Source organism: Trachemys scripta, chromosome 7, assembly GCF_013100865.1.
Source record: "Trachemys scripta elegans isolate TJP31775 chromosome 7, CAS_Tse_1.0, whole genome shotgun sequence".
Lineage (NCBI taxonomy): Eukaryota > Metazoa > Chordata > Testudines > Emydidae > Trachemys > Trachemys scripta.
Genome location: NC_048304.1, coordinates 54,600,695 through 54,628,148, shown reverse-complemented (window position 1 = coordinate 54,628,148; position 27,454 = coordinate 54,600,695). Strand labels below are relative to the sequence as shown.

At 48.4% G+C, this 27,454-nt stretch overlaps 1 protein-coding gene across 2 annotated transcripts in view; it reads right to left on the bottom strand.

Moving 5' to 3' along the window:
• Positions 1-8,198: 8,198 nt before the first annotated feature.
• Positions 8,199-27,454, bottom strand: part of ZSWIM8 (zinc finger SWIM-type containing 8) — a 122,546-nt gene continuing 103,290 nt past the window's right edge. For both annotated transcript variants that reach the window (XM_034775129.1, XM_034775130.1), the window contains 7 exons: positions 26,213-26,436; positions 25,415-25,897; positions 21,480-21,648; positions 18,688-18,861; positions 12,628-12,747; positions 11,113-11,291; positions 8,199-9,224 (listed from right to left, as the gene is read on the bottom strand). In XM_034775129.1, the coding sequence (XP_034631020.1) occupies positions 9,021-9,224; positions 11,113-11,291; positions 12,628-12,747; positions 18,688-18,861; positions 21,480-21,648; positions 25,415-25,897; positions 26,213-26,436 (1,553 nt within the window). In that variant the 3' untranslated portion in view covers positions 8,199-9,020. The remainder of the gene's footprint in view (positions 9,225-11,112; positions 11,292-12,627; positions 12,748-18,687; positions 18,862-21,479; positions 21,649-25,414; positions 25,898-26,212; positions 26,437-27,454) is intronic.

The window sequence follows — 27,454 nt, the reverse complement described above, 5'->3', positions numbered from 1 at the left end:
GTTGTGACGGTTTGGAGTGTTGTCCTCTTTCTGGTTCTGGGATCACCCCCTTCCCCACCACACACATGCATCCCTGTGCTTGGGCAAAGGCAGGAAACAAAGAAGCTACAACTTAGAATAGTGACCTAAGCTGGTATTTGGGAAGGGTGCGGTGGGTGTTAGGAACAGGGTCATGGGGGGAGGGATAGCTCAGTGGTTTGAGCATTGGCCTGCTAAACCCAGGGTTGTGAGTTCAATCCTTGAGGGGGCCATTTGGAGATCTGGGGCAAAAATCTTTCTGGGGATTGGTCCTGCTTTGAGCAGGGGGTTGGACTAGATGACCTCCTGTGGTCCCTTCCAACCCTGATATTCTATGAAGATGTACAGTGACAAAAGTGAATCTCCCTTTTTGAATCTCTCTATGTATTATTGGCATGAGACACTGTCAGACTTCAAGTTGGCAGGGTCACACTAAGGCCACCCCAACCTGAGTGTGCTGGTTCTTCAGGTCCAACCTGGTTTTGTGTTTGTAGGGTTAGAAGGCTTTGGCTGGGGAATGGGGGGCTACTTCAACAAATGTGCCGGTGGGGGTTTCTGTTTTAAAATAAACTCTTCTCCATCAACTACAGTGGATATGAATAGCCATAAAATGTGATTTGTCCAGAGCAGTGGGTCTCGCATAAGAGCTAAGAATGAACTTCCACAGGAGTGAACTAGTTTGTGAGGTAAAATTGCTGACATCTCTATTGGACAAAATAGCCCCTTCCCACTCTGAATGGAACAGCTGTGACGAAGTCTCGGACTCAAACCTGAGACAATCAAGGTAACAGGAAAAGAAACAGTGCAAGCCCAGCGGCAGGAAGTAATGACAATGCATAGAGCACTCCCCTAGGGGCGCTTAGTGGGGCCAGGGCCTTCCTCTTGGAGAACACCCACTAGAGTTCCATAGGAAGGCAGGGTGTAAAGATACCTACGCTGCTTATGCTGAATGCAGCTTCCTGCTTCTGAAGTGTAATAGCAACTCCCTGCTGCTGGGGTAGTTTTAGCTACCCAGTGAATTGAGGTTAACGTGATGTGAACAAGCTCAGGCTGCTGGCCAGTGAGCTCTGAGCAGCATTGGACCACCTCTGAAGCTGGGGCCAGCCCTAAAGAAAAGCCTGTTCCTTGCTGCATGTCAGGTGAAGACCATTCCTATGCTGCCACCCAGCAGCCAGCAAGACTTCTGCCTGCAGTTTCTTGACTAGAGCAAGCCTTTACCAACAGCTTCGGGCTTGCAGAAGCTGGCCGGCTGGTGAAACATGGCAGGACGGTGAGTGATGAAGCTCTCCTGGCACTGCAACCACCCACAATGTGTAGTGAGACGGGAGGGAACTGTTTCGCTGGCCTGCCCCATTTAATTTTATGGCTCAATGGTAATGGTGCTGCTGGTTGTAACACCTGCCTCCTTTTGTCAAGAGATTCAAAAAGGGAGATTCAAAATTACCAAGAGATTCAAAAAGGGTTTGGTCAGAGCAGTTGCTCCAACTTAGGCAAAATGAACAGAAGAACGGCCATACTGCATCAGACAAAGGTCCATCTAGATCAATATCCTGTCTTCCAATAGCAGCCAATGCCAGGTGCCCCAGAGGGAATGAACAGAACAGCTAATCATCAAGTGATCCATCCCATCACCCATTCCCAGCTTCTGGCAAACAGAGGCTAGGGACACCATCCTGGCTAATAACTACTGACAGACCTATCTGCCATGAATTTATCTAGTTGTCCTGCATTGTTGCTCTGGACAACTAATCACCAGGAGCTATGACAGCCCAGGAACTGCATAGAGTAACAAGCGAACACACACATGTTACTGCAGAGAAAGGAAGTAACCCACACCAATGACCTCTCACAGAAGCTAGAACAAGCCTAAAATTAAATAGCTGCAAAAATGCAATCAGTGGAGCCAGGGGGCTCGTGCCAGCTTCGAATGTATTAACCATGGCCTGGGACTGACAGGGTAAAATGACCCAAAAGGAATTGGCTGCATTAGGGAGCATTTGAGTTCTGAGTTAGGCTAGTTACTCTAGGCCATGAGTACAGCCCACCATATCTAGCAAATTTAAAGTAAGGCTCGACACATGAAAGGAGAATTCCAGCTCATTTACCTCCCCCACAAAAATGAAAGCCACAAGACAGGAGCTCTGGGGGCACTGCCATGTGAAAGTCACCTTGCAGCAGGGTTGGAATATCAGGACACCTCTGTAATCAGTTTCCCTTCCATGTAGGACTCTGAGACATGAGTACAACCAGGCAGGAACTCCAGAGCTGTGATCAGATATGATCAGGGTTTTGGTGCAGAGTGGAACACCCCCCCCCCCAAACAAACTGAATCACTGGAATAAAAATCACTTTAAGAAAACTTTTGTGAGGTAAGTAGTAAGAGCAGCTTGCCTACAGCATTCATCCTAAGGCTAGAGTCTCTGAACTGATTACATCCAAAACCAACCTTCCTCTTGGGAAGCTGCAGGTGACAGAAATCAGGAAGAACCAAGCACCCGTTGTATTTTAAAGGGTGTGTTGTCTGCCAGTAGCTTTCTGTGAGCAGATTCGTGATGGGGCGGGGAGAGCCCTTTCTTGAGCACAGCGGCCCAAAGTCTGGATGTGGGCTGGCTATTTTTGGTAGCAATGTGAAAAAGGAGACCACCAGGAAATGGGGTGAACCTAAGCCATGCCTGTGAGTAGCCAGGAGAGCAGTTGAGTCTCGGGAAGAGTCTATTCTCTGCATTGTGTTAAGAGCCTCTCCTGGGTGCACACATTTCTTGTCTCCTGTTTCCAACTCAAAGGGGAAATACCACCCTGCTAGCAGGAGAGACACTAACTGCAGGGGTGCCATTTAGGGAGGGCAGGGGGCCTCTACCCTACCCCCCAAGTTTTGTACCTGAGGTCTGCTCACAGCACAGGGCCTAGCCCCAGATGGAGCTCTTAACTGTACACAGCTGGAATGTGATGTGTTCTGTGCTGCTCCTGGCTTCCACCCTGGGGGGTGGGGAGGAGGGAGTTTGTTTACAAACAGAGGCAGGGTGATTAAGATAACAAAAGGCATAATTAAAGATAGGAAACCAAGGGTAGGAATAAATGGTGAGAATGGAGAGTGGTAAATAGTGGTGTTCCCCAGAGGTCTGCACTGTGACATATTCATAAATGATCTACAAAAGGATCTCACAAAACTGGGTGACTGGGCAACAAAGTGGCAGATGAAATTCAATGTTGATAAATACAAAGTAAAGCGCATTGGAAACCATAATCCCAACTGTACATATAAAATGAAGGGATCTAAATTAGCTGTTGCTGCTAAAGAAAGAGATCTTGGAGTCATTGTGGATAGTTCTCTGAAACCATCCATTCAAGGTGCAGCGGCAGTCAAAAAGGTGAACAGACTGGTCATCCCATCTCAAAAAAAATATTGGATTTGGAAAAGGTACAGCAGAGGCCAACAGAAATAATTGGGGGCATGGAACAGCTTCCATATGAGGAGAGATTAAAAAGACTGGGACTTTTCAGCTGGGAAAAGAGATGACTAAGGGGGAATATGATAGAGGTCTATAAAATCATGTTGTGGAAAAACTGACTAAGGAAATGTTATTTACTCCTTCACGTAACACAAGAACTAGGGGTCATCAAATTAAATTAATAGGCAGCAGATTTAAAACAAACACAATGAAGTATTTCTTCAGTCACCCTCTGGCACTCTTTGCCAGAGATGTTGTGAAGGCCAAAACTATAACAGGGTTCTGATAAGTTATAGGTCCATCACTGGCTATTAGCCAGGATGGGCAGGGATGGTGTCCCTAGACTCTGTTTCCCAGAAGCTGGGAGTGGGCGACAGGGGATGTATCACTTTATGATTACCTGTTCTATTCATTCCCTCTAAAACACCTTGCATTGGCCACTGTTGGAAGATAGGATGCTGGCCTACGTGGATCATTGGTTTACCCAGTATAACCATTCTGATGTTCTTTAGTAGTACCCAGATGTAGCTGCTCCCCTCCCCCATTGTAACCCACTTAGACCCCCTCCCCTCCAAGAGCTGAGATGGAGTCCTGATGGGAGTGTCTCTCTCTCCGCAGAATTAATAACAAAGTAAGACTATACATTAAAATTTTAAACCCGAGTGTCTTGCCACAAGATGTCAGAACATGTTAGTATTAGACAAATAGAAATCTGATGAGGTACAACAAGGAGAAGTGCAGAATCCCATCAGGGCTGGTGCATCCCCTAGGGCGCCAAAAAGCAGTGCCCCCCGCTCCTGCCTCCCCCATGGAGGACTGGGGCTGCATAGGGCCCCAGAATATCTAGGGATGGCCCTGGTACCCGCCTCCCTGCCCTCACCCAGCCCCGCAACCTGGCGGGATTATTTAGTTGGGATTGGTCCTGCTTTGAGCAGGGGGTAGCATTAGGTGACCTCCTGAGGTCTCTTCCAACCCTCATCTTCTATGATTCCATGATTAGAGCTGAGTAGGTCTAATATTGATTTAATTTTCTTTCTTTTGGATAGGAATTAGATACAGAGCTCTTGTCACTTAATTGCCAAGTTATCTGGAATCACAGTTAAAGTTTGCCCCCCCCCCATCTGAAATGGTGCCCCTGCCTCACTGGCCTCTCAGCAAGGGCTATTATGACAAACCTGCCATTGGTCTCCAGTTGGGGGTGGGGGGTAACAGGATCATATACTATGACCCATGACTGTAATGGAGCACTTGTGCCTTAGAGCACATGAACTAGCCTCCTGCCTCATCTGGCATAGGGGCTATTCACTAAGTATTGGCCTTGGGGAAAGTTGGCGCCATATTTCCAGTCAATAGCTACTGGAATCAATTGAGAACTGCCATAAATCACTCAGGCCACAAAAGTGCAACTGGTCCCTCCCATTGCTCCTCGATGTCACACACACACACCCTGCCCCACTGCTCCAGGTAGGGTATAGCACCTGATCCTCAACTCTGGTCATACAGCAGCAGGATTCACCCCACACCCTCTCAGCCTCCGCTGCCTCCCCCAGCCCCACATCCATCCCCCCATCTCTTCATCACCTCTGGCTCCACTGCCTTTCTGGCCCTGCATCCACCCTCCCCCCCACCCCCGGGCCCCCACTGGCTCCTTGAGGGGGGAGGGGAGTGTCAGTGCAGGCACAAGCAAGAGTTGGTGGCTGGACTCAAGGCCACCAAAAATTGTGTTGTGGGAACCCTTGGTCGAGGCTGAATATGCAATTGCCCTGTAAGGCCACAGGTCCTCAGCCATGCGGAACTCTTCCTAGAGGGGAGTGACTGAAATACACCCTGCTGGGACATGAGGCACTCTGAGAAGGCTGAGAGTAAATCTAGCTTCCTCCAGGATTCAGACTGAGTGAGATTTAGAGCCCTACTCAGGTCTAAGCAATGCCACATTCTCTCCTCTGGCCTTGAGTTTAGGGCAGGGCCTCAGGAAAAAAACCTCCCCGTTCAGTAGAAGCGAGACCAAATCTTAACTGATGTCATCCTTTGCCCCTGCCAGGTTTTCTGCCACTTCAGAAGATGAATTTGTGAGGCTAATTCCTTCACCCCTATTCTCAGAAGTAACCAGCAGGAAGAAAGTCATCTTGGGCAACAAATGCTGATTTAATAATAGAATGTTATTAAATTAGTAAAGGCTGCCGGGTGCCACTGGGGCTCAACTTAGCCACAGCCACACTGCTACTCATCAGGGATGTCCTGACTGCCCCACACCCTGCTCAAGCTGCCCAAAAGCTCTTGTGGTAGCAGGTGGGAATGTGCCATTTCCAAGGTATCCTGTGAGGGCGACTGTTTGCCTTCTCCCAGGAACATGGAGGAAACTTCAGAGCCCCTTAGATCGCATGGCAGGGGAAAAAATACCTTCCTCATTAAATGCTCCTACTCGCGCTCAGACATGCACTCCAGCAAAGCTCAAGGAGACTGTTTCCTAGAAGCTTTATTCCTGGGCCTTGGGGGAAGTCCTGTGAGAGACGGGCAGAAACCCCTAAAAATATTTTTACCTGGACCCCGGCCTGGCTTGGCCATTTTGCTCAGTCCACGTTTGTCTTGAGTGAGATCCCGTCCCATCTGGTGAACTCCCCTATCCCTTTTGCTTTGTGCCTGCTGAGGCTCTGGTGTGGCTGCAGCTCCTCTCCCTATACTGGGAGCAGTGGCCAATCACATGAACACAGAAGGCTCCCCATCCCCCCCCACAGAAGCAGAAAAGAAAACGAGTATAAGACATACACAGTGATGCGCACAGAAAAAGATCACCTGTCCCACTACCTCCTTTTGGCTACAGGGATCATAGGGGCTACATGGAATTAGAGCTGGTACATTTCCAGTGAGAAATTCCCCACTAACTTCATACAAGCAGTCTCTGCTGTGTTAGCCCAAACTACAGATCCCAGTGACAATACTCTTCTCCGCATTGCCACCTCCTCCTGATGGTGGTGCAGGTGAATCTAGACACACACAATCTCCCCACTGTAAGTTTAGTCTCCAACTCCATATTGTGGTTTAACCAAGTCTCTGCCTTTCCCTTTATCGCACATTTTAAGCTAAACCCACATCCTCAACTTAGGACTATCACCTGTGCTCCTAGCACTTATGTAAGGGGTGTAGCTTTGCCACTTTCTCCTATACTTCCTGCCTTTCTTGGAGATGATAGTAAATGTTCTCCTTTGTCTCCCCTGTCCCGCCCCCACTGTTCTTCACTTAAATCTGGGGGAAGTGGGAAGGTTGGGAGACAGTTTTCTTTCAGAGCCTTCCTGATAACCCAGCAGTGACCCCAGGACGTAGCCCTACTTTGAGCGGACAACCACCTCCCAGCACAGAGAGCACACCCATGTGCCAGGAACCCAAACCTCTCTTTGGATCACCTGGCCGTCTCCATTTTCAGCACTGCAGATAACTTGAGTCAAACCCAGCCGTCAGTTATGCAGCACCACCTGTTACCTTTTACAATGCCAGTCTTCCAGCGTACTTGAGTGGATAGCCAGGGTACTGAAAGCTCCAGAGTTCATAAGGGGGCCAAAGTTTGAATTCACATTCAGTGAGACACCAGCAAAAACCTCACCTCTGTCAAACGCAGATGTTTATGGAGGCTCATTATTACAGCAGCTTTTTAATCTGTTTTTCACCTGTCTAGGGTAGGAAACAAAAGGGCAATGTTGGAGCTTTTAACAGGGGCCTCGGGCAGGGGAGAACCAACACCAAACCACCAAACTTAAACCGTTCTCAACCACTTCAAGTGAGAGTCAATAGCTACTGGAACAACTTACCAAGGAGTGCAGTGGATTCTCCAGCACTCAAGATGGTCCCTTCTGGCTTTAAAATCTATGACATTTTTTTCCGAATGTCACTGGAGCTCGCTTGGATTAAAACATCCCCCGATGGCACTCGAAGCTCAAATGCAGGAAGAGCCAGAGAGTGAAACTCTGTTGGTACTGGCCAAGGCAAATGAAGAGCAAAATGCACAACTAGTGAAAAGTGCAGGAGATTCTTAATTTCCTTTCAGGTTTAATGATCTGAGGAGCCAGCAGTAACACATGAAAGGATTTTTTTAACACGTCTATTTAACATGGCAGCAACTCTTTATGTTTCCTTGATATAAAAAGAAATGTTTTCTCAAATGAACATTCCATAGCACGTCCACCACAGTCTCACCCACTTATTCAGCTGAGCATCTCTCCAAACTGAGCAGAGAGCTAATATTTGTCACTACATACCTTATAAAGATTAGGTACGGTTAAGGGAGAGTAGTTTCTGTTAGTACAGGACTTTGGAGACGTGACGCTCTATGCACAGTAAGAGCCAATTATTCTATCACTCACTAATAAATTAACAAACAGGAGCCTTGGCATTCAAGCCCTTATGAGGGAACCTGGTGGCCAGTGAATGTTAAGCAAGAACACATGGGAATCCCCACTCCTTTTACACTCAGCCATGAGAATTCAGAAGGAACTTCCCAGCCCCCGATAGATAGGCCAGCTAAGGTGCTGTCTATTGAACGGTTTGGAGAAAAGTCCTCTTCCAGTGCTGTGCCAGGCAAAAGATTCTCCAACCTGCCACGGTTTTACTGAAAGCGACGACCCCCACGCCCACCTCTACCAGCCTGGATTTGCCCAAGTGCAAAGTACTTGTGAGCCCTTCAAGAGCTATCACTGGCCCACAGCAGGAACATTCCACCAGAGCTGAGAGAAGAGGGAATCAGTCTAAGAAAATGAGTGTTTAATCAGGGAACGAGAAGAGACCAGGGATAAGAAACTGATTACAGGAGAGTAATACCCCAGCCAAAGGAACACGATTGTACAACTCAGACCATCCTACGGAGCCAGCAGTGCCTGGGCAGCAAGACTCCTGGGAAAGAGCCCCAGCAGCTCAGCCAGGCCTCCAGGCAGCTGAGCACAGTCCCGGTACACAACTCTCCAAGTCCCAGCCTCTCCCATCAGAAGCTGCTGCAGGGAGTTGTGGAGGTGGGTGGGCAGCGAGGAGCTCCCTGCTACTCCAGCTTCTCTCAGCAGGTGGTGCTGCGAGGAATGGCCTGGGAGCTCTGGCTCTGCAGAGCGCAGCCCCAGCCTCCCTGACAGAAGCTGGCGTGTGAAGAGAGAGAGAGAAGCCCATACAAAAAAAGAAGTTTACACATTTATAAATGCCAAAATAAATATTTGTTTGAAGACAGACTCTCCCCGCCCTCAAACACGCGCGCACACACTGCAAACCGCTCGTGGGACAGCCTTGGGGGCACGGAGCGAAATCAAGGATACACCGCAGGGAAGCCAGCTCAACTGCTTCTTATTTCCTCCCCCTTACGAAGGCCATGGCCTGCAGGGGGTCAGAGGAAGAGCAAGTGATGCCGAGCACTACTATGCAGTGGCGCTGGAGAGGAATGTCACGGTATAAATACATCAGATCAGTGGTTTCCAACAAGTTAAAACTAAAATAAAAAAGACACCATAAAGAACGATGGTGTGATTGGAACTAAAGCTACCCAGGGTGGGGGTCTGCAAGTCTGTAGCGTTCTGCCTACTGTCACGGGGAGAAGGTAGTCATTTCCAGAGAGACCCTTTGCCACAGCTCCTTGGTCTGCTTGCTGCGCTTTAGGTTCTGGAGGATATCGTTGAACTGCATCATGCCCATGGGAGTCAAGCAGAAGGCGCTTCTGGCGCTGCGGATGGCATTCACAAAGTCATCGTAGTCAGCTGGGGTGAGGTGGATCAACCGGTGGTGGATGTACTGGGGGGACAAGGAGACAGCATTAAGGTATTTGCTCTCTTCCCCTTAACACTGGCTGTGAAGTGCTCAGCACAGGGCTCAATTGCTCCCAGGGTGAAACATCACAGGATTCTGCAATAAGGGTTACCAAAACCAGCACCAAGACTCAGAGGCTCTGACCAGCAGGATAACTGCTACAACAGATGACAGCGCTATGCCTCACACCCCACGGAAACCAACGGGGACACTGAATGAAAATCCAGGTCTTCCACCTTACTCTGCAACAGGCAGCTACTACAAAGCTTCTGAAGGAGAGAACCTATCAGAGTGCAGCAAAGAAAATTCCCATGGGATAAGGAAATCCCCCACACCCCAGTCAGCTCCACAGACGCAGCCTCTAGCAGGCCACGTGCATTCTGCAGGTTACACACAAGGGCCATTTATAGTTCCATCCACCCCAGCACGTTCACGGTGTCTGCTCCACACCTCCTTCCCACTGCTACCAGGGCAAGGGAAGCTATCCCTTTTGAAAAAACAAGGAGGAATCCTTGTGGCACCTTACAGACTAACAAATTTATTTGGGAATAAGCTTTTATGGGCTAGAACCCACTTCATCAGATACATGAAGTGAAAAATACAGGAGCAGGTATAAATACATGAAAGATGGGGGTTGCTTTACCAAGTGTGAAGTCATTCTAACAAGATAAATCAATTAACAGCAGGATACGAAGGGAGGAAAAGTAACTTTTGAAGTGGTATTGAGAGTGGCCCATTATAGACAGTTGACAAGAAGGTGTGAGTAACAGTAGGGAGAAATTAGTATTGGGGAAATTAAGTTTAGGTTTTGTAATGACCCAACCACTCCCAGTTTGCTGATACAGACTAACATGGCTACCACTCTGAAACCTATCCCTTTTGAGTAACACTGATGCTAAATTGCTGCAGGGTAACTCCACGTTTTCTGCTCCAGGGGCCTGAAACAGTCACCCCCACAAGTCTCTTGGCTGAGGCTCTAGTGCTGCTGGCCCAGTGCATGAGAGGATGTTCCTTTCACGTATTTTGTAAAAACATTTCAAGTCAAGCTTCGGTAGTTCTCACACAGAGATCTGTTACACCAAACAGTCTCTAGGTGGCAGGTTAATATATTCAACAGAGCTATTAGATCAGTGTCCTCACCCCTCTGATAATTTATTCACGGAGCAACAGGTGTGTGGGTTGGTCCCCTGGCCATTTTTGCCAGGACTGCCCTGGGTTGGAGGCACAGCCCTATCCCATCCCAGCTGGCCACAAACTGGGATTTGTCCTGTTTTCAATAAACCTGGGATACCTAGGCACTCCCAGGGCCACCGGCCAGCCTGCCTCCTCTACACACCTGTGAATGGAAGTGCGGGAGAAGGGTAGAAAACGGTCTGGAAACCTGAAAAAGGGGAGCTACAAATGGTAAGAGAGGGGACCCAAACAGAGGGAAAGAGGCAGCCAGTTTGGGCAGGAGATGTGGGAAGAAAACCTGGAGTGGGGGAGAGGGGAGGATGCAAGAGTGAAAAATAAGGTAGAACTTGGAGGCAGGAAGAAGTGGGGAAGGAAGAGAACAATGAAAGGTGTAGGGTGCATGGAGCAATGGGGTAAGACGCTCCACCACAGGGCTGGAGACAGGAGCAGGCACCTTGAGGCAAACACTCCATCTGGCAGGTGCCAGTGGGACAGGGAGAGGAAGAATGGGTATTGTGGCGTGCTTTGGAGACAGTCTCTCCGTGCTGGGAAGAGATTTCCCATTTGATGCACCAGTTCAGAAAGCTAGACAGATCAGCCCAATCAGACAGCCAATGGATTCCCCTCCCTCCCCATGCCAGAGCAGTGCCTGCAGTTTCAGAGAAACTGGCCTGGCAGCAGGGGTCAGGCAGCACCCTACCTGCATGTATGCCTGCTGGCACCGCTGCACCAGCTGGTGGAAGGCTGGAGTGCGCAGGTGGTTGTGGACATGGGCAGGGTTGAGCCTCTGTAGTGCTTCCATGATGATCTCCTGCAGCACAAAAGGGCTCAGCACCCCCTTGGCTGCACCAACGCAGAACTGATGTACATAGTTTACACCTGCACAAGAAAGTGGGGCAAGAGCAACAGGATGTCAAGGAGAGAGGAGAAACCAACCCATGAGAAATCAATCAGCTCCCAAGTTGGCAGCACTGGCTCCAGTTGGAGAGACCAGCGTCTGGAGCTGTACTTCCCGTACGAGGGAGAGGCAGAGACCAGGAAACACAACCACACTCCAGGGGACAAGAGTTCACACTCATAAGTATCTATCAGGGGTGAGGAGAGACGGTCCCACTCCTGGCGTTTCTCCCAACTTACATCCCTTTAAAGGAACATGAAAGGAAACTGTGCATTGGGGGGGGATCATCCAACCACCAAGACACTTAGCTAGCCTCCATTTCCATTCCCTCTGCCTTCCCTCCTGGGACACATGGACACACAACATCAAGTCCTTGGTAAAACTGGACAATTTTGGAATTTCCACCACTGCACTACAACCAATGCAGATCCCCAGTGACACTAACAGTGGAAACCCTAGTATAGCTGGGCTGTCGTCTAGGCCTGCTCTTCCCGCTTGCAGGGGTGGCTAAGTGGGAGAATCAGAAATTTGCTGTTCAGACCAGGCCAAAGAGGGCTAGGGAAATAGAACTGGAGACATGTGCTGTTCAGAAATCCTGACGGAACGTTGTTTTGTTGCAATCTGTCAGCTGGCAAAATCGGAACGTTTTGTGGAGATGGTGACATTTTGCTGAACTACCAAAGAAACCAGACAGGGTGCATGTGGGGTTCCCAGGCTTCCATGGTCCCAGCCAGCCACTCAGTCTGCCCCAGGGCTGGAGAGCCAGGGCTTCCAGGGTCCAAAGCTGTGGTGCAATCCACCTGCCCCTGGGCTCCATTTCCTTTCACAAAGAATTTCCATTTTTTATTTTTGTTCTTTATTGAAAGTAAGTTTGGAAATATCGAAATCCTCAGTGAAATGGAATTGCCCTTCTCCACACAGTTCTCCTGGTGAGTCAGGCATTTATCATTACAGAGGGTCTCAGAGAGCATGAATACCAGGAAAGGCAGGGATGGCACGGGGTGTCTTAGGTCTGTGGCCTGGACTGCAACACCTAGGGGCTGTTGAAAATGCCAATTAATGAAATTATTGGAGCACTGTGTCCTGTCCAACTCCATGTGCTCCAGAGAGATCACCACTGAATGGGCTGAGGGGAGCTGGGATTCTCCCAAACACCCCAGGGAATGGAGGCAGAAGTGGACCCAAACAATTCTTTCCTGGTGCAGTTGTTCAATTCTGAGGCCCACTGATTCTACCCTGGGAGATGAGAAAACAGGGCCTTCCCTCCAGGGCAAAGAACCCTGCATGCAAGGGCCAGAGAGCTCCACTGCTCCTTACCTAGCTTGGCAGCTAACCCCAGGAGCCATTTCACATCCTCTGTGTAGGGCGGGCTGCGGGAGAAGTTGTTGGGATGGTCGTTGTGAGCTCTCCGGCCAAGCATCTCCAGTGCCAGCATCCCTGCAGGAAGGGGGCAGTCAAACAGCATTCCAAACAAGCAAGGAAGAGGCACCCTGACCCCATGGAGATTCTTCCCCTATCCAGCTGACCTAGCTCTATATCATCCTGTAGGCTGACATCAGATCCAATGAGTACATTTCCCCAACCTGAGGAACAGCTCTGTGTAAGCTCAAAAGCTCGTCTCTCTCACCAACAGAAGTTGGTCCAATAAAAGGCATTACCTCACCCACCATACCCTGGAACCGACATGGCTACACCGCCACTGCATACAGAGCAGATCCTCTGGCAGCAAACAGGAGATAAAGTGCACACCTTGAAGATAACTAACAGAAGGGCAGCTAGCAATCCCACACCAATCCCAGGCTGGAAATCTCTGCCGAGCAAACAGCTCCCTGGGGCTGCAAAGGGACTTCATTAGCGCTCTTGGCAGTTCTGGTTGCATGCGAGACCCCAAATGTTTTGCTAGGTGAGCTGGCAGTTTGGTATCCTAGCAGCACATCTTAATAGCATTGCTATTGGTTCTCCTTTGTTCATGGACTCAGAGCTTACACAGCCAGAAGGAACAGCTGTGATCATGTAGTCTGACCTCCTGCATAACACAGGCCATAGGACTTCCCCAAAATAATTCCTGTTTGAACTAGACCATGTTTTTTTAGAAAAACATCCAATCTTGACTTAAAAATCGCCAGTGATGGAGAATCTATGACACCCCGTGGTAAATTGTGCCAACAGTTAATTATTCTCACTCTTAAAAATCTGTGCCTTCCTTTCAGTCTCAAGTTTGTCTAGCTTCATCTTCCAGCCTTTGGACATTACTATACCTTTGTCTGCTAGACTGAAGAGCCCATTATCCAGTATCTGTTGTCCATGTAGGTACTTCTAGACAAATCAAGTCACCCCTTAATCTTCTTTTGGTTAAGCTAACCAGATTGAGTGCGTTTTCCAGCCCTTTAATCGTACTTGTAGCTCTGCTCTGAACCCTCTCCAGCTAACCATTCCTGAGTTGCGGACACCAGAACGGGGCACAGTGGCCCCGCAGTAACAGACAATCTAAAGCAGCACGTTCAGCTGCAAGAGACAGACCATGCAGTTATGCTGCAATGCCCACACTTCTGTCATTTCAGCTTTTCCAGTCTGGTCGCTCCTCTTCCTAGCTGTGCCCTCCCCCATCCTCTCGCTGGCTTATCACTTACAGCATCAATTTCAAGCTCCTTGTCCTCACCTACAGGCCTCCACCACATTCCCCCCCCAACTCACGCTCCCTCTCAGCCCTCATGCTTCAGTGCTCTCATTTACCGTTTCCACTCGGTGACTGTCATCATCCTGCCTCTGTGGCTGCAACCAGAAAACAGTTACTAACCTGTTTGGTACCTGCTGTTCTATGAGATGTGTTGCACATGTCCATTCCACTTCAGGTGTGTGCACCCAGTGCACTAGCACCAGAGATTTTTCCCTTAGCAGTACCTGTCAGGGCAGCACATGTACCTTCTGCTCACGCTGCTACACAATGACATAAAGGACAGAGTCCCCTCAATTCCTGACCCGAGTCCCCTCAATTCCTTCTAACCCTAACCCTAACCCAATAGATAGAGCTCTGCAAATCCACAGCTATCCGCTTCATATCCACAGATATCCACATCCGCAGACCATTTCTGTGGATTGCGAATCCAAATTTTATGTCTAAAACCTTGTAAATCTGTGGCTATCCGCAGGTCATTTTTGCGGATCGGATGCAGATACAAGTGACATGGGGTTGCAAAGAAGTGCGTGATTACCAATTGGACAGCGGAAAGCAGAGAGCTACTAGGTGCACTCTGATGGAACTAATGGGCAGAATTTGCTGTTGCAGGTATAACAAATAGTCCAGTACATGTTTTATTGGAGCCTGGAACCAAGAAACACCTTTTTGCTGAGACGAGAGGGAGAATCTTTTCCACTTAAAGAGGTAAGTACACCTAGAAGATTTTCTACTATTCCAGAGGACATTTTGCACATCCCTTGAACAGAACTCCTCCTGAGGTGTTAACCATGGAGCATCCAGTCTGTAAGGTGAAGGGCTCCGGGTTGGGATGAAGGAGGTGACCGTGGTCCCATGACATCAGGTCCAGGTCTGGCAGTAGTGTCAGTGGAACCCTGGTAGAGAGGGTCAGCAGTGTGGAAAACAATGATGGCGAGGCCACGCCGGTGCTATGAGGATAATGAAGGTGTTTGGTTTTTAACAGCACCCAGGGTAGGAGCTGAACCAAAGGTATGCATACGTTGGACACTTTTCTGTTGTCCTGGAAAGAATCTATCAGAGACCCCAAACTATGACCTCCTCATGAATAAAGCTGATGTGTCGTTGGATTGCAAACAGGTCTATGTGGGGAACGCCACAGGGTTGGAAAATGTGTCTGACTGTCTGGGTGGAGAGACCACTCATGGTACATGATCTGCTCAACAGGTCTTCCACACTCTTCTGGACACCCAGAAGGCAGGAGGCTTTGAGGCGGATTGAGCCGTTGATGCAAAACTCCCAAAGCAGTATTGCTTCTTGGCCCAGAAGCGATGACTGGCCCCTACTCTCTGTTCACACAGAACATCACCACAGTGTTGTCTGTAAGAAAAGACAGTTACCTTTCGTAAGTGATGTTCTTCGAGATGTGTTGCTCATGTCCATTCCATGTTAGGCATGCGTGCTTGCCACATGCATCAGTGTTGGAAGTTTTTCCCTCAGTGGTATCCATAGGGGACCGGCTCTGGCACCCTATGGAGTATTGCACGAATGCACTGGTATAAGAGGCACCACCAGCTCCCCCCGCCCTCGGTTCCTTCTTGCCGGAACTCTGACTGTGGGGAAGGAGGGCGGGTCATGGAATGGACATGAACAACACATCTTGAAGAATAACAGTTACGAATGGTTAGTAACTGTCATCTCTTCTTCCAGTGCTTGCTTATGTCCATTCCATTGTAGGTGACTCCCAAGCAGTACCATCAGAGTCAGGTAGGAGTTTATGGATTGCAACACAGCTCTGCCAAATCCAGCGTCATCTCTGGCTTGCTGGGTAATGGCATAATATATTGTGAACGTGTGTACCAAAGACCACGTTGCGGCCTTGCAGATGTCTTGGATAGGGATGTGTGCCAGGAAGGCAGCAGAAGATGCCTAAGCCCTAGTCTAGTGAGCCTTCAATATCGGTGGAGGCACAGCCTGTGCCAACTCGTAACAAGTACGGATGCAGGTGGTGATCCAATTTGAAATCTTCTGAGAGGACACCAGAAGGCCCTTAATCCTTGTGCTATCGCAATAAAGAGCTGGCTCGATCTGCGGAGGGGCTTGGTGTGTTCCAGGTAGAACGCCAGGGCATGCTTGACATCGAGAGCATGCAGCTGCCTCTCCTCATTGGTTGTGTGAGGCTTTGGATGTGGGACCAATCACTTAGGAAGCAGGCTAGCATTTCGGAAAGCACCAGGGTAGGAGAAACTGGCAACCTGTCCTTGATGAGAATGTCAAACTAACTGCTTGGTGTTCCCAGGCTGTCTGGATGAGCTCACGGCGAACGAAAGAGGCAGCACAGGCGATACCCTCCTGCAACTTTTCCCTTTACTCCTTGAGACAAACAAGCATTCAGCAGCCATGCAGGAGACTGGGATATCTCGGGAGGGAGGCACCCTCTTTAAGAAGCCCTGGTGGGCCCTGTAATCATTTGGGGGTGGTGAGGAAACACTGTATGCTACCGCCCATTGGGCAATCAGGAGGATACACCCAAGGTTGGCTGAGGTGGAGCTTCCCCCAATTCCTCCAAAGGGGGAGTCACTGAGGCAGACTACCCGTGTTCAGTACCAAGCTCGGTACCGGAAGCAGCTCTTGCCTGCATGCTTCATGACACCTGCTGAAGGATGCAGAGGAGGGAGGGTTCATAGACAATCTGGAGGCAGGGGGAAAACCCCACAGGTTCCAAGAGAGCCACTGATATGGTCACAGAGCGGCTCCCTACTGGCCAACCAACACGGAGGCTCTGCTGGATACCTGAGGTGAAAACCTCTTGGAGAAGAATGATGGCTTATGTGATGTGGCTGCAACACATAAAACCCAATTTTTGACTCTGACAATGATCCTGAATCATCTGACCAAGGTGGTATGGAACCTCTTGGTGCCAGGAGTCCAGAGAGGACAGCATCAGGGAAATCTTTGCCTGCCTGCGTCTCAACAGTACTGTACAAGGGGGTACCCAGAGTGTCCAGAAGTGCCTGCCGAACCGGGTACTGAATTCTTGTAGCTGGTAAATACATGCAAGAATCACTCAGTACCAGATGAGATGTCTCTTGAACCGCGGGCATAGCTGGCACCAAGAGATTCAGCAGATGGTTTGTCGCAGCACATGCCTCAAGCATTGACAGCACAGGGAGAGGTGACGATACCACTGAATGGCATTCCTCAGAGGTGGGTCTCAACGGCACCCATACCAGTGCTGGAGCTGTCTGGACTGGGGAGTGCCTTGGCACCAAGCACACGCTACCCTCCTTCCCAGCTTGTTCATTGGACTGTAGTGCCAGGGAAACATGATCTCCTAGACAACAGGTCCCTCTGTGCAGTTTTCAATGCTGTTTCTTCATTACCAGAGATGATCATCAGCATCGAGACTCTGCCATGACAGGAGGAGCGCTTCTACCCAAAGCAGAGGAGCTTGGTGCCTCCCTGTCCCTGATGTGAGCTTCTCCTAGGCACTTCAACACCTGGAGCACAGGTTACTGACTGGCACTGGCTTCTTGCATCCATCACAAGGTTTGAAGCCTGGGGACTGACACATGCCCCGGTACTGGGCGTTGGCACCCCAAACTGCCAGGAACCATAGTGTGCATTTAATACACCAGTTTGAAGAAAAAGGAAACCTACTAGTAAAAAAAACTACACCTAATATAAACACTCAGACAGGGAGAACACTTGCAGTCGCAAGGTAGACTGCACCGACAACCATCACAGGCGGTAAGGATCTAGGGGGTTGGGGGTAGCTTTGCCCTTTATACCATGGCACGGCAGCACAAGCCTGCCGAGGGTGCATGCGCCACATGGACAGGTACCGCTAAAGGAAAAATCTCTGATGCTAGTGCACAGGGCATGCGCATCCCTGAAATGGAATAGACATGCAATCATGTGAAGAACTCCCCCGGTTACTGGCTGATGAGCACCTTCTCTTCCCTCAGAGCACTCCTGAAAAGCCACTTCTCTTCCAGGCACCCTTCCCTTACAGCTTCTCGCCCCAGATTTACCCTGGCTCTCCCTGCCTCAACCTACTGCCCTGTGTCTGTTGTACCTGTCTCGCAGTAGACATTCTTCAGGGAACGTATTTGTAAAATTTACAGCACCATATAAATTAATATGATCTGTGACCAGTCACAGGCCCTGGGACTCCAACACCCCCAGGCCAGTGACAGTCCAGGTGGGGTTTCTGGGGGATTATTTATTGTCTTGTAGCCAGTTTGCCCAGGAATGCATATGGGCACATGTGTGGCCCAGGGAGAGCGAGAACTGGAGGCATGGCCATAGCTTAACAGCTCTGCTAAGAGCAGCAGAAACTGAATCCCAGTCTTCTACATGGCTGCTGAACACTCATTTGCCTGCAGAGCTGTATTTCATTTCATCCCCTTCATAACCTACCCAAACTCCTGAACATTCATTTGCTGGATTATTGGACTGTTTCCCCATTGCATGTCTATCTACCCTTCCTGTCCACGTAGCTACAGCAGACTGACAGTGCTCAGCAGAGATACTGGACAGTCTGAAATTGCCCTGTCTCCACACCTCAGAATCAACACGTGACAGTGAACAATCCTTCCCCAGGGTGCCATAATCACCAGACTGGTGCAGGAGGGAATTACCATACAGCTGTGAGAGCCTCCTGCAGCCCTGCCCTGAATCCCTCTCGAGAGGGCATGAGAGCCATGATTGGCTGTCCTTACCAACTCGGTAGGCAGAGTGGAGGTAGTGCAGACCCTGGGGGCTCACAGGCTGACTGTGCTGTTCATCCTCTGAAGGAAAGCCTCCTGTAACAAGGGAATTGGGCTGCGAGGAAAGAGCCGTCAAGGGAGCCCCCTGAATTGCTGGGAATGTTGACCCCGCATGGACACTCCCTACTGGAGAGAAGAAACAGCAGCATTAGGACATACAACCAAGCCTAGGAAAAGGTTCTTAACTCACCTTCTCCCTCATGACACATGCACCCCTTTCTCCACCCATGCCATCCTGCTAACTGCCCCATTTGAAAGCTGCAATCATACTGGTGGAGAACAGCAGACACCCCTTTTAAGTGGACTGGAAAAAACTGGGCTGCAAGGCACAGAATGGAAATAAGATCCATATTTTGCTTAAGAAACAGGAACTGAGTCTTCTAAAGAGGGTCAGTTTGCATGCATTCCTGCCCCACTCTGCACACCATGTGCTACAGATGGTAGGACTCATTAATACACCATTTGATTTCTTTGCAACTCGGGCTTGAGGAAAACTGAAATGACGTTTCAGACCAATGTCTGTGCGAACAGTGGGCAACTCAGCTGAACAGAGAGGGCAGCATGAGTCACGAGAGCTGTTGACTCCAGTGCCTTTACTGGGCTTAAGTAACACCTCTGATGGTGACTTGCCCAAGGAGGTGGGTCTCTGCCCAGGGTACCTCAGCTGAGTTCTCCACTGAGAGTTGGCTGGGACAGTCATTCAGAAGGAACGCTATTAAGAAGGGTGGAACAGTAGGTGAGGTGGGATCCACTCCCCCTCCCTCAGCTACATCTGCAGTGTCGTCGTAGCATCGCTGTGACTCCAACAAAGCTCAGTATGGCGAACGTCCTATTGTAGACCAGCCACTGGTGCTTTTACATCTCTGACCATGGAGATGACAGCTGAGCTTCCAGCAGAGCCAGCATCAATAAAGCTAAACCGATACTCAAGAGGGAAAACCTCTAAAAAAGCTCTGTGAGGGCAGAGAAGGAATTGAGGGAAACATCTCCCCAAGTACACATGGTAGAAGCTGGTATGTTATGTCAATTTATGCATGTACAATCTTAAGTAACATTAAGTGAGTCAATAAGATGGACTCAGGCAAGGGATCAAAGTTTATCTGAATCTCCCCCAGAGAAGGGCATTAATAGGGAGAGTTGTGGCATGCCTCACAGCTTCAGAGTAGATGCCATTATTTCAGAACCTCCCTATATGCAACTACATCCATCTGGCTAAGCGAGTCAGCCTGGGGAGAAGTCTATGTTCTCATTTCTTCTCATTCATGTTTTTTTCAAAATATGCTCCTCTGTCGCTGTATACGTTAGTTAAGAGATGAGCATGTGTCAGATGCACGCTCCCCAGGAGACAATGTGTGTCTCATGACCAGATCTATCTGACCTCATCACACAAGCAGACAGAAAGATGTCAGAAACACAAATTACAAAGCTAAGTGAAATCCCTGCCAAGGCAAGCCAGGGAGACTGACCCCTAGGGGTGTGCTGAGCATCACCCAGACCTAGACACCATCACATGGGTAAGCACTTTCTGAACAGTATCCAGGCATTGGCAACAGTGTTTTAAAAACTAGAGAGTACATAAACTGCAAGAGAATCCAAACTCAGGTAAGTCGCATCCTGGCAGCCAGAGAGGGGGCATTTTGTATTCATTTACATTAACCTAGGATGAGCAAGCAGCCTGCAGACTCCAGCACATCAGGGAAGAGAACAGCAACTGCTTTTCTAAGCTGAGAGTTACAGCCACTGCACAGCTGAAGTCTGAAGCTGAAAGTAAAGGCGCTGGGCTGAGCAGACTTGGGGAGTTTTAAGATCCTGAGACCTCCAAGGTTTTTCTAGTCATTTTTACATTAGTTAAAATGAGTGAAAATGCATTTAAAAAAAAAGCAGAAAGAAGAGCCCCTTTTCCCTGAGCATCTGGATGGGAGGGAGGACAACATGTCTGGCAAATGCCCCCGCTGTGCTGGCTCTTCCAGAACTTTATCAGTTGGGAGGCACTGGCAGTACTTACAGTAAGAGCCAGCCCACTTCCAATTGCAATACTGTTCTTGTAGAAAATGATGGTGTAATTCAGCCCAGGTCCAGCTTTCACCTGCCAGAGCCATGCCCCACAGGAGCAGATCAGTGATAGTCACACACAGCAGCTATTCCCAGCACTGCACACTGGCTGAACTCCAGCCAGACTGCAGCATGGCAGAGTCACTCAGAGACTGTCCCTGACGTACTCCTGCTGACAAAACCCTCTCTCCTAAGCAAGTGCATTTGGGGCAAGACCATTTCCAAGCTCTCACGAAGATGACAAAGGCTTTGGAAGTCTCTGTGGCAGAAGTTTGGCTGCCTCCTGCCCCAAGTACCTCACAGCATCACAAATGACACACGTGCCTTCCCTTACTTGAAGGGCTGCAGATGGGAGGAGAGAGAAATAAAGCTCACCCAGTTATCTGGAGTCAGACTGCTAGCAGGTATCTGCCTCAATTCAGTCTGAGGGAGTGAAACTCTGGAAACTTCAATGGATCGATACTGTGAAGTTCCACTTGCTGGTTTACTTCTGATTGGTGCATTAGTTGTTTCCCTATCATGGGCCTAACCTCCTTCTGCATGTGCATCTCTGGACTGCGATGCACACGCTGGGCACATTTCAAAACAGTGATAGTCCTGTCCTAGGCGCATCGGTCCTGTCTGGGATAAAACTGGGAGGACTATGACCCACACTTCTATTACATACAGAGTCTGGGGGCCAAGATACTCACTTGCTACATTGGAAGACAGTGACAGTCCTGTCTCGGCATGGTACGGGTGCACTGCAATCTGTGTCATGGATGGGACGGGCACACCGGGAAATGACACTGCTGTAGCTGCCAGAGATGGTGTTGTTACAGAATAGGGATACTGTGCTCCTATGAATGCTGGGTGGACACCCTAGAAAGGAAGCTGGATATCAGTCATAGGAACATAAGAATGGCCATACTGGGTCAGACCAAAGGTCCATCTAGCCCAGCATCCTGTCTTCCGACAGCGGCCAATGCCAGATGCTTCAGAGTGAATAAACAGAACAGGGCAATTTTGAGTGATGCCCCCGTCATCCAGTCCCAGTTTCTAGCAGTCAGAGGTTTAAGGATACCCAGAGCATGGGGTTACATCCCAGACCATCTTGGCTAACAGCCACTTATGGACCTATCCTCCACGAACACATCTAATTCCTTTTGGAACCCAGTTATACTTTTGGCCTTCACACCATCCCCTGGCAACGAATTCCACAGGTTGGCTGTGCATTGCGTGAAGTACTTTCTTTTTGTTTGTTTAAAGTTAATTTCACTGGGTGACCCCTGGTTCTTGTGTTATGTGAAGGGGTAAAAAACACTTCCTTATTCACTTTCTCTACACCAGTCATGATTTTATAGACATCTGTCATACTCCCTCTTAGTTATCTCTTCACTAAGTTGAAAAGTTCCGGTCTTATTAATCTCTCCTCATATGGAAGCCGTTCCATAACCCTAAGCATTTTTGTTGTCGTTTTCTGAACCTTTTCCAATTCCAATATATCTTTTTTGAGATGCGGTGACCATATCTGCATGCACTATTCAAGATGTGGGCATACTATGGATTTATATAGAGGCAATATGATATTTTCTGTCTTATTATCTATCGCTTTCTTAATGAGTCCCATCATTCTGTTTGCTTTTTTGATTGCCGCTGCACATTGACTGGATGTTTTCAGAGAACTATCCACAATGACACCAAGATCTCTTTCTTGAGTGGTAACAGTTAATTTAGACCCCATCATTTTATGTGTATAGTTGGGATTATGTTTTCCAATGTGCATTACTTTGCATTTATCAACATTAAATTTCATCTGCCATTTTGTTGCCCAGTCACCCAGTTTTGTGAGATCCTTTTGTAGCTTTTCGCAGTCTGCCTGGGACTTAACTATCTTGAGTAGTTCTGTATTATCTGCAAATTTTGCCACCTCACTTTTTCCAGACAATTTATGAACATGCTAAATAGGACTGGGCCCAGTACTGACCCCTAGGGGACAATACTATTTACCTCTCTCCATTCTGAAAACTGACCATTTATTCCTACCCTTTGTTTCCTATCTTTTAACCAGTTACCAGTCCATGAGAGAACCTTCCCTCTTATCCCATGACTGCTTATTTTGCTTAATAGCCTTTGGTGAGGGACCTTGTCAAAGGCGTTCTGAAAATTTAAGTACACTCTATCCACTGGATTCCCCTTGTCCACATGCTTGTTGACCCCCTCAAAGAATTCTAGTAGATTGGTGAGGCATGATTTCCCTTTACAAAAACCATGTTAACTCATCCCCAACAAATTATGTTAATCTATGTATATGACAATTTTGTTCTTTACTACAGTTTCAACCAGTTTGCCCGGTACTGAAGTCAGGCTTACTGGCCTGTAATTGCTGGGGTCACCTCTGGAGCCCTTTTTAATAATTGACGTCACATTAGCTGTCCTCCAGTGATTTGGTACAGAAGCTGATTTAAATGATAGTTAGTAGTCCTGCAATTTTACATTTGAGTTCCTTCAGAACTCTTGGGTGAACACCATCTGGTCCTGGTAACTTATTACTGTTTAGTTTATCAATTTGCTCCAAAACTTCCTCTAATAACACCTCAATCTGGGACAGTTCCTCAGATTTGTCACCTAAAAAGAATGGTTCAGGTTTGGGAATCTCCTTCACATCCTCAGCCATGAAGACCGATGCAAAGAATTCATTTAGTTTCTCCGCAATGACCTTACCGTCCTTGAGTGTTCCTTTAACATCTCGATCGTTCAGTCGCCCCACTGGTTATTTAGCAGGCTTCCTGCTTCTGATATACTTAAAAAATTTTACAATTACTTTTTGAGCCTTTGGCTACTTGTACTTCAAATTCTTTTTTGGCCTTCCTAATTATATTTTTACACTTCATTTACCGGAGTTTATGCTCCTCTCTATTTTCCTCACTGGGATTTAACTTCCACTTTTTAAAGGATGTCTGTTTGCCTTTCACTGCTTCTTTGACTTCGTTGTTTACCCACGGTGGTACTTTTTTGGTTCTCTTACTATGCTTACTATGTTTTTTAATTTGGGGGTATACATTTAAGTTAAACCTCTATTATGGTGTCTTTAAAAAGTTTCCATACAGTTTGCAGGGATTTTACTTTTGGTATTGTACCTTTTAATTTTTGTTTAACTAATCTCCTCATTTTTGTGTAGTTCCCCTTACTGAAATTAAATGCTACAGTGTTGAACTACTGTGGTGTTTTCCCCGCCACAGGGATGTTAAATTTAATTATATTATGGTCACTATTACCAAGCAGTCCAGCTATATTCACCTCTTGGACCTGATCCTTTGCTCTACTTAGGACTAAATCAAGAATTGCCTCTCCTCTTGTGGGTTCCAGGACTAGCTGCTCCAAAAAGCAGTCATTTAAGGTGTCAAGAAACTTTATCTCTGCATCCCCTCCTGAGGCGATACATAAACAGTCAATATGGGGATAGTTGAAATCCCCCATTATTATTATTATTATTATTGAGGTTTTTTATTTTAATAGCCTCTCTAATCTCCCTGAGCATTTCACAGTCACTATCACCATCCTGGTCAGGTGGTCGGTAATATATCCCTACTGCTATATTATTATTATTCGAGCATGGAATTAGTATCCATAGAGATTCTATGGTACAATTTGGTTCATTTAAGATTTTTACTTCATTTGATTCTACGCTTTCTTTCACATATAGTGCCACTCCCCCACCAGTACGACGTGTTCTGTTCTTCCGATATATTTTGTACCCTGGTACAAATCCCATTGATTATCCTCATTCCACCAAGTTTCTGTGATGCCTATTATATCAATATCCTCATTTAATACGAGACACTCTAGTTCACCCATCTTATTATTTAGACTTCTAGCACTGGTATATAAGCACTTTAAAATCTTGTCACTTTTTAGCTGCCACCATTACCGATGTAATTGAATGAGACTTTTTAATATTTGACTGTTTCTCATCAGATCCTACCTGTATTTTATCTTCCATACTCTCCTCCTTACTAGAACATAGAGAATCTCCATTAATAGATCCTGCCCTAAGGGATGTCTCTGTCCGAACGATGTGCTCCTCCACACCTGTCGGCTTTCCCCCAGCCCTTAGTTTAGAAACTGCTCTACGACCTTTTTAAGTGCCAGCAATCTGGTTTCATTTTGGTGTAGGTGGAGCCCATCCGTCCTGTATAGGCTCCCCCTTTCCCAAAAGTTTACCCAGTTCCTAATAAATCTAACGCCCTCCTCCCTACACCTCTGCTGCCTAGACTGCCAGCTCTTCAGGGATGGGACATTTCTGTAGTGTGCCTAGCATACTTTGGGCACGATAGCAATACAGTTGTAATGCCAAAAGCTAATACTACACTTAATGTTCTCAAGTTGCTTTACATGCATTATCCACCCCTGGGAGGTAAGTAAATAAATCTGCTTTACAGATGGGAAAGCTGGGTTAGAGACATGAAGTGACTTGCCAAGACCACTAAGTGAATCAGTGGCAGAGCTGAGACTGGAGCTCCAGAGATCTTGGTTCCCACCCCAAGCTCACCCCACTAGACTATGTTCCCTCTCAAAGAAGCTGAGCTAGGTTATCATGAACACAGAGGATTATCTATAGAACACCAGGCCACTGATGGTGACTCACCTGGGGGTACGCTGAGCCAGGCACAGGGAAGACTGCTGGGCGTGGCATGTGCTGGATTGGGTGTCCAATATACTGGGGGTTACAGGGTATATGGGTCTGGAGAGTAGTGTAGGGGTGCAGGCCCTGGGTGTGTGCATGTGCCATTGCCGGCCCAGCCATCGTATGCTGCTGGTAGATAGTTGACCCCACAGAGATCACCGGCACTACTGTGGCTGCTGCTGTCACTGCAGCTGCCACTGTCACAGTGGTGGGCTCAGCAGTCACCCTGCTGTCTGTCAATCCGCGCACTGCTTCAGAGCCTGCCCGGGCACCACTCGCGCTGCAACCAGTGGCTCCTTCTCTCTGCGCCGGGGTCCCACCAACAGTCTGTTCATAGAGCCAGTACCACTGGTGTGCCACTTCAAACAAGACTTCTGGGTACACCCCACCTCCTTTGGCTGCCTCTTCCACGGCCATGCAGGCCTTCTCCAGCATCAAGTTATCCTGAGAAGGGGGCAGAGAGTGGAGAAAACAAACCCAACAGCATGAGGGATAGGAGAAAACTGCAGCAGGTAAGATACCAAGAACTGCAACATGCCTCAGAATGGCCAATGCTGCCCAAAGCAGCCAGCCAGCAGGATAATAACCAGAGACTGCCCACAAAGGATAGGAAAAATCTCTATAATGCAGCACTGAAATCAGTGCTGTGTTACTCTGTCTTCACAAGGCAGGGAGGAGCCAATCCCACTGATACCAGCTGACTCCCTGGCATGTCCAGGACCTTTGGAGGTCAGACTGCCCCCAGGAAGCGATGCTCACCTGCTCCTTGCACTGCACCAGGGCCCTCTGGATCTCGTTTGGGTTCAAGGCATGGGCATGGGGCAGGCAGCTGAGTGCCAGTTCAGCAGCTGCTCGCACCATGTTTGAGTCCCTGGCCCTTGAAGCCCTGTCTGCCAATGATGCCACTTCCGGAGGAGTCAAGTGTCCATCCCAACACTCCACCAGAATGTTCAAGGCTGCGCTGCCAATCTCCATGGCCTGCCCTAGTAACCAGAGGGGAAGAGAAGGACGAGCATCACACACCACCCTCCACAGACTCAATCACAGCACCAATCAGCTCTTCTGGGGAGAATCATAGACCCATCAACTCCAAGGCCAGAAGGGACCATTGGGCTCACCTAGTCTGACCCCCTGTATAGCACAGGCCAGAGACTGCCCCCAAATCATCCCTAGAGCAGATCTGTTAGAAAAACATCCAGTCTGGATTTTAAAATGGTCAGTGCTGGCGAATCCACCACGCCTTTTGGTAAACTGTTCCAATGATTAAAAATGTGCACCTTGCTTCCAGTCTGAATGTGTCTCGTCTCCACTTCCAGCCATTGGATATTATCAGGAGGGTTAAGGTTAGAGACGCCATGGCTCTGCAGGGGGAGAAGCCTGGAATTCCCCAAAGTACAAGACCCCTTGGGGAAGGCAGGTGGAACCCAAGTGCTCTCCTCAAGCTTCATGTCCGACTGGCAAAGGCAGGGCCTTGAATAAGCAGGGAGCTCACGCTCTTGCATCATGCTAGTAGTGACACAGTAGCACTGCGGAATCCTAGAGACAGCTCTGTGCAGCTGCTCGACCAGCAAGTCAGGCATGGTAGGCCAGAGCACTGTCTACAGGGGGAAGATGGAAGGCAGCAACAGGATAAGGTAGCCAAGTGTCCCCCACTGCCACTGGATTAACATTCCCCTTAGATGACCTGGAGAATGCCTGAATGTATGCTAATGCACAGGAAGGAGTCAGACACTTGTAGAGGGCTTGGGGGATATTCCAGCCTGAGAAAAGGGAACTAATTTTTCCTTATATGAGAAATTCATAAACATTCCTTTAGCTTTCCACTACGGCTATCTGAGCTCTCCAAGCCACAGGGGGGAAGCTAGTCTGAGTGTAATGGGGTAGAGGAGGAAGGTCAAAGTCTCCAACACGCTCAGCCACAACAATGCTTTGCAAGTGTCTCTCTTCAGCAGAGATCCTCAGAGAGGCCCTATCCCATTAAGATAATCCTATGGGCCCCCA